This window comes from Pistacia vera, unplaced genomic scaffold, assembly GCF_008641045.1.
Source record: "Pistacia vera cultivar Batoury unplaced genomic scaffold, PisVer_v2 Contig1207, whole genome shotgun sequence".
NCBI lineage: Eukaryota > Viridiplantae > Streptophyta > Magnoliopsida > Sapindales > Anacardiaceae > Pistacia > Pistacia vera.
Window position 1 is genome coordinate 276,720 of NW_022195257.1, and position 7,586 is coordinate 284,305.

Sequence of the window (7,586 nt, forward strand, 5' to 3'; positions counted from 1 at the left end):
AATTTTATAAAATAACAAAAACATACTCACCACACACAATTACCACCTTCAGAATATGGCGATACAGTATACAACTTATTAAATCTGATCAATCATGCATCGAGATGATCTTTTTCAACTAAATCCATTGTGAATTTGATCGAAAAAGATGAAATCTTATCATGTTTGATCGTCAACGACGAACATTTCTTGGTCACCGTTGAAGACCAGTTACGATCAAAGATCTAACCTTTTTCGATCACATATATGATGGATCTTGTTGATAAATGATAGATCAATACACTATCGATCAAATCTAACTAATAGTATGTCATTATATCTGACGATGATAGATGGAAGTGTATTTGACAAATATAGGTAAATATAAGTATTTTTGTTAATTTTTAAATTTTTTTTAAAAATATTTAATTAAATTAATAAAGTTAAGGGATCTAAAAATAATTGAATAAAATATAATAATATTTCTTAAATAATGAAATAAATAAGGATTAAACAGTTATTTTGAGAATAAAATTGAAAATAATTGAAAATAAGATAGAAAATAGTATACCTATCAGAGTTTTATAATCTAAAACATTTTTTATATAACCCTCTTAATTAAAAACTATAATAAAATATATATTTTTAACGCATAGTAAAGCATTCAAGATCAAGATATAATCAGAGATTCAGAGTTATTTAAATGAAATAACAACTGGATTATAGTTTTGATGATTATTTCCACGACCATCATCAGACTTAAGATTTCTTTTGTATTATGAAACAAAAGGCGTTTTAATATAAAAGTAAAACAGTTCTCTTTTAAATTTTTGCATACGACATTACAAATACATGTAAGCAATACCAAGTTATATTGAATGAGACAACCTAAAAATGGAATCCAACATCACTGCTGATAACATAACTTTCAAACAACAAAATTACACAAGTTACAAAAAAGAAAAAAAATCCCATCCTCCAGGGAAGAATAAGCCCTCATCTTCGCGATCTTCCCTTGGATTTTGAATCAAAATGATGAGCCTTCAGTTTCTTCTTGCGGATTAAGTTTGCAGGACCACCACCCTCTCTGAATGGCATTCCCATTAGAGCCAAAAGTTTCTGGGCTTCTTTATCAGTTTTGGCTGTTGTTGTAATGCAAACATCCATTCCCTTTGGCTTACCAAGAGCATCATACCTGATCTCCGGAAAGACACTCTGTTCACGAACACCAATGCTGTAATTCCCATGTCCGTCAAAGCTATTAGGGTTCACACCTTGGAAATCCCTTGTTCTAGGCAGTCCTAAGTTAATCAGCCGATCTAGGAATGAATACATTATCTGTTATATCATCCAAAGAAGTATGCAGCATAAGATTATTCCATTCAACTCTCTTTCATTTCAATCAAGCAACACAGCAACTATAAAAATATAAACTCTAATCTTCAAAATATATGTAGCAAAGAATCATGAGAATACTAAAAAAACGGCTAAAAAATGAGAACTACCAAAGAAACAGTATAAGCTCACATTTCCTCTAAGTGTGACAGCAATCCCAAGTGGTTGACCTTCCCTGATCTTGAAGGTGGCAACGGAATTCCTAGCTCGAGTCTTTACAGGTCTCTGCCCTGTAATGAGTGCCAAGTCATTAATTGCTGCTTCCAAACCCTTAGAATTCTGGGCAGCATCTCCAATGCCACAGTTCACAACAATCTTCTCAATCTTTGGAACCTACCCAAGTTCCACATTGCAAATTCAAGCCAATTCGTAAATTGCACATTTAAGAAAAAAAAAATGAAAGAATTTATTTGATGTAATTGCCAATCCATTAAAAAGAAAATATGCAACCATTGATATGGTAATAAACATAAACTGGCAGCTGAAATCTAAAGAAATTCATACAACAATAGAAGTGTACCCAACTAAAGAGAATCCCTCCCTCACATTCTCTCTCTCATATTTCATAAAACACAAAAGTTTCAGTTTCAGAAACTTCTTCTTGTTCTAAGATGTGATTGTTATTCAGTGTACCTCGCAAAAACTTTTTCAAGATTCTCTAAAGAATGGCCTTATATATAACAAGTAAAGCTGGAGCTTTTGTTTCTATCTGAATAACAGTCATGATCTTGAAACTAACTCTCTCGCTACCAACACCAACTCATAAAAAAATATTACAAGAATCCATCTGATGATGCAAGACTCCTCCTGGAACCAGTTCATTTCAAATAATTGCAAGCAAATGCTCATTTCATCCAGGGTCATTGTCCATCCAGGAATTTGCTTTTACTTTTACTTTTTTTAAACAACATATATCCTGGCTAGATGCATTTTGTTTTATGAGTGACCAACAACTCACCCTGTGATCTTTGTTAAAGTTTAACTTAACATGTATGATGTATCTGTTCTAACGTGAGAAGTTTATACTGTGACTGGTTACTAAAGTGAAGTTCATTTCACCATGAGATGTAGACCACTCACATTTTAAAAGTGAGTTATGGTAACTACTCCATAATTTACGAGGGCCAGCACTGCATTAGTAAGAATTGAGTATTAATGTGTACAACAACACATACACAAATAACTCAAATGCTTAAGTTATTATACTTAGAAACACTAGCTATCAAGATAGGTCATGGCAACATTTATTGTTTGTGGTACTTCGTGAGAAATTGTTTTAATTATTCCCATTCACCAAATCTATAGCACATGGCATGTAGATTCTCTCCCTCCTTGCCTCATAGGATTAATTGCACTATTTTGAAGCCAGAAGCCCCGGGCTCGCTGCCTTGCTTAGAATGTTGTGGTGCACATCCATCGCCACCACTGTAACCTTACGATTCCTGCTTCATTTTCTCCTACAACTCGCTCAAACTCCCTAGCTACTGTCGGTTACTAATAATTCTTTTGCGCTCTTACCAACCCTGAATTTCCTCTACTCTTATTTTCTCTGTGTTAACGGTAAGCAGAGTACTGGAAGTTTACATTTTGGTGTATGTTTATCAGTATCTTCATCCCAATTTATTTTTTAATAATCAATTTAAACGTAGATGTGAATATATTATTTACATTCATGAGCCCCTTCCTAATTAGATGTTTGCTCATTTTACATGTCTCTTGCGGGGGGATGATTATGTCATAACTCATTATCAAAATATTTTTGCAATTTTTTCAAATAACTATCATCGTCTAAGAAATGGGTTTGTCATAACTAAAATAAAAGTATAGTATCAAAACTAATTAAAATAAGATTTAAATTAGGTTACCTGAAGAATATTAGTGTAAGAGAACTCCTCTTTGAGCAAAGGAACAATCTTTTCAAGAAAAGTAGTTTTAAGCCGATGGGTCTTCTCTGATTCGGATTTATCCACCAACACAATGCCTCCCGCTCCCGTAGCAGCCTTCACCGTTGCCACCCCATTCACATTTCTAGGGTTTCCATAAGCTGTCCGTAGAGACGATGGAGATGATAGAACAGGAAATTGACCGCGAAACGACGACGTAGAGGAGTGTAACAGTGAGGGACACGCCATTTGAGGTTGAGTTTGTTTCTATCTTCTCACACTGTAATACTGTCGAGTGTGTTTGGCGGTAGAGCTTCAGTGTAAAGGTTGTAATTTAGACAGAGGTGTAGTGGGGAATTGGTATTATCATCGACAATATTTACGAACGTGGCACTTGCACGTCTTGCTCGTGGGCTTTGTGTAAATATTTGCTTGATTTGGGTTGATTGTTATTGGGTTTTTCTCTCTGTCTGTGTGAGCGGATAACTGGATAAGGAACCTTGCCTTTACATCATTTTCGTTTTTTTGTTTTTTTAATCCACACTTTGCTCAGCTTAATATTTCATTTTTATTCATTTTAATTTGATTACGTAGAATCAAAGTAAATTATCTGATTGAATTGAGTACCGAATGTGTCACAACCTAAACTATATGGATATACATATTATTGCTACAATTAGTCTAATTTTTACTTTTATTTTTTTATCAAGGATGTTCAGACCAACTTACGCACGTCTTAACTAATCTTTTAAGACCTTGAAACTATCAGTTGGATAAAAACTCTAGTAATTATCCTTATTAGCATCTGAGAAAATAATTGAATTCATAACTTCTTAAGTGATACACTAAATAGTCTCTATATAATCATTCGAACATCGAGAGATAGTTAAAATATTAGTCTATTAACCTCACCAATTATATATATGGGTAGTACTACGCAGACAAACGAATCTCACAAACAACGTGGCACATGAGTTGACATTAATACATTAATTAACGATTTTAACTAAACATGAGCGGTTATTCTTTAGGACAAATAATTATTCCTTGATAAGGAATTGTTGTTCCTTAATTAAAGAATGATTATTCCTTATAAATGAACGGTTCCTTATGAAAGAATAGTTATTTCTTGAAGGAACGACCGTTCCTTCAGACAAAACGATCATTTTTCTCTCATATATAGTCGTTCAGTAAGAAATAGATGACCATTCCTTAGATAAGAATGATCATTAAGTAAGAAACGACTGTTTTTTAAGTCCAATTAAAATTATTTTATGTCTTAGATGTGATGAAATTGCCGACTTAACTGCCACTTTTTTGTGAGATTAGTTTGGTAATCTATCTTTACATATAAAGATGTTTTACATATTTAACCAAAATCATTTCACATCTAGATATTTTATTCAACATCAATACTGAACGGAACCTAAGCGTAAGTTTTTTATTAAAAACTTTAATCAATCATTTGTCCAGTCAATAATTGAGTATTGATTTGTGAGATTTTATCGTTAATGGTTGGTCCATTCAGTGTAACCATACTCTCAATTACTTCCATTATAGCAACGCTCACAATTAAAGCCGTCCTTTAATGCATTACACGCTAACTAATATGTAAAACTAATTTATACTACTATAATACCAAACAAATTTCTATTTAAGAAAAAAAATGGTTAGTTTAATAACTAGAAAAGGAAATGGATGGTTATTATTTACTTAAGCAATCAGTTGTTTTATTTAACACCATGACATCGCAACAGCAATACAATTCACAGTTTCAGAAACTGGTGACATTATCGATGAAATTGTGTGAGGGTAAATTCTCCTATTTATAATTTAAAATAAATCCATCTTCCACACAAACTAATTGCAATTCCACGCTCCTCTACACCAGTTTCTTCAAATTCAATGTCATAGCTCCAATAATATAAGAGCGTGTGGTACAAGAGACAGCGGCGCGTGTGTTTTCTGTAAAAGTTCTTGTCTTTTTAATTTAATTTTTACTATAATCTTTTTTTTTTTTAATTTTTTGGCGATGTGAAGGTGAAGAGCGTCATTTGCAACGGTAAGAGCGGCCGATTATCAGTCTCTCTTTCAGAAATACCCTTTTCAAGAAACTCTCTCTCATCGATCGATCGTCAAAAAAAAATTAAGTGAAAGTAGAAGCTGAAAAGATACGGAAGAGTGAGCGAGAGAAAAGGAGAGGGAGAGATAGAGAGGTTTCTTACAGAAAGAGTTACGGTGTCTAAGGCAATGGTGTCTTTCTGTCTCTTAAATGCCGCTGCCCTCTTCCCGTTTTAAACCAACTACTTAACATTATCGTTTCTTTATACATATCATATGGGAGATTATTTAAAATACCCTTAAAGTTTTTAAATTTATTTTTAGATGACAATTTTTGCACGTTTTATTAAATAGACCCTCAAAATTTCAAAATTGTATCAGTCTCATTGGGTGTGTTTGGCTTATTGTTTTTATCCATATTGTCAATCATATTTTTCGAATGTTGTTTGGCACATTATTCCCAAAATATTAGTTTATTTTTTTAATTACTTGAGAGCCTATAAGTTTATTAATTTCATTAAATACCCCCCAAAAAAAGTTTAAAAACTAACAAAAACACCCCCATCCACTAATACCTGCCAGATTCCGACAACCACCATCGGTGGTAGCCAGAATCTATCGCAATAGTCACACAGCCACTGGAAATAGCCGGTAATAGCCAGATCCGCTGTCAAAGACGACCATATCTTTGGGCGTCGCTAACGGCCAAAGATGGCCGTAGTTTCAGCCTTTTCCGGTCGTCACAGCCACAACAATTCGTAAATTTGGCCTTTTCCGGCCAGATCCATGGCGTGTTACGGCACAGATCCAACCGGTATGTGTCGTAACGAAATTTTTCGGTCAGATTCCGGCGGTGGTGGCCGGAATCTGGCACTGCAGGTGATGGGGGTGTTTTTATCATTTTATATATTAGGGTCTTTAAGTAAATTAGTAAACTTAAGGGTTTTTTCATAAATTTTTAAAGTTTACCTTGTAATACTCCCCTATCCAACAACCCAGTACTATCCCCAAAATCATATCCAAACTAATAAAACAAATGCACCCATTGATATCCCTTCTCTCTAACTTCATTATGTTTTCGTTTGTGATATATGAGTAAAATGGTAACTTTGGTCTTATAAGATGGTGTTAGGTTAAAATGGTAACTTTAGTCTTATAAGATGGTGTTAGGTTAAAATGGTAACTTTGGTCTTGTGAAAAGGCGATTTGCAAATGTAACAGCAATGTGATGGGATTAGGGCAAAGAAGGGGTATCTATCAGTGGTGGATCCAATGAATGACGAGTGGGGACTACAAGCCCCACTCAATTTTTAAAAAATTCCAGATTTTATATTTATTTAAATTTTACCCTTACAGGATTTTGAGATTTTGAAATAAGAACGCCCTTACAGTCAGTTTGGATTTTGTTTTTGTAAAATCTCGTTTGTAATCCTAATATATATATTTCATATTTTTTGTGATCTTTATTTTTATGCAAGAGGATTTGTTGGTTTTTAAAAGTTTTATTAGGAATGAAAATGAAAGAAATAAAAACTGTTCGGTTTGCATGTAATTGAGGGGAGAAATCTGAGCATTTTTACACTAAAGCTAATGTGGTAGGGTCATGGTGAGAATAAGAGAATTTTGGGGCAGTTTTATAATTCAAAAAAGTTGTTTTATACGTATATAAATTGGGTTGTTCGTCCAAAATGAAGAAGAAGAGAGAAAAAACTTATAAAGAATAAAGGAAAAGGAAAAAGAGAAGAGAGGGAAGAATAGGTTTGACCAGTTTTATCTATTTAATTTTTCTACACTTGAGTTGATGGTACTTGAGAACCAAGCTGAGACTATGTTATTGACATGCGTTCTTGTGATGATTTGGCTAAGAATTTAGTTCGGTTTAAAAAAAGACATTTTGTATTTGTTGGTATATAAGCTTGTGAAAGTTGCATTGGTTTTATCAATTGTGATTGCGACCATTGAAAGGGCTTTTTCCATAATAAATATTGTGAAAAGTCGATTACGCAATCGAATGGGAGATCAATGGATGAATGATTGCTTAGTCACCTATATTGAAAAATATATATTTTATACAATTGACGATGAGATAATTATTCAACGTTTTTAGAATATAAAAACCCGTCGAAGACAATTGTAGAAAAATTGTTTTATGTTTACAAAAATTGTGTTTTTTGAAAATATTTATTTGTATTTTATAATTTTTTGTTGAAGCTCATCGTAATTAAAACAAAAAAAAAACATAGTTATGATTGGTTTTTTTTTTTTTTT

The 7,586-nt window shown here is 33.1% G+C and overlaps 1 protein-coding gene across 1 annotated transcript; it reads right to left on the minus strand.

The window, feature by feature from the left end:
* Positions 1-928: 928 nt before the first annotated feature.
* On the minus strand, positions 929-3,571 carry LOC116112842 (50S ribosomal protein L5, chloroplastic-like). Its single transcript, XM_031398968.1, has 3 exons — positions 3,240-3,571; positions 1,507-1,707; positions 929-1,317 (listed from the first exon to the last, which is right to left on the minus strand). The coding sequence occupies exons 1-3, from the start codon at positions 3,504-3,506 to the stop codon at positions 976-978; spliced, it is 810 nt and encodes a 269-aa protein (XP_031254828.1). The 5' UTR covers positions 3,507-3,571; the 3' UTR covers positions 929-975.
* Between the last annotated feature and the right edge of the window lie 4,015 nt (positions 3,572-7,586).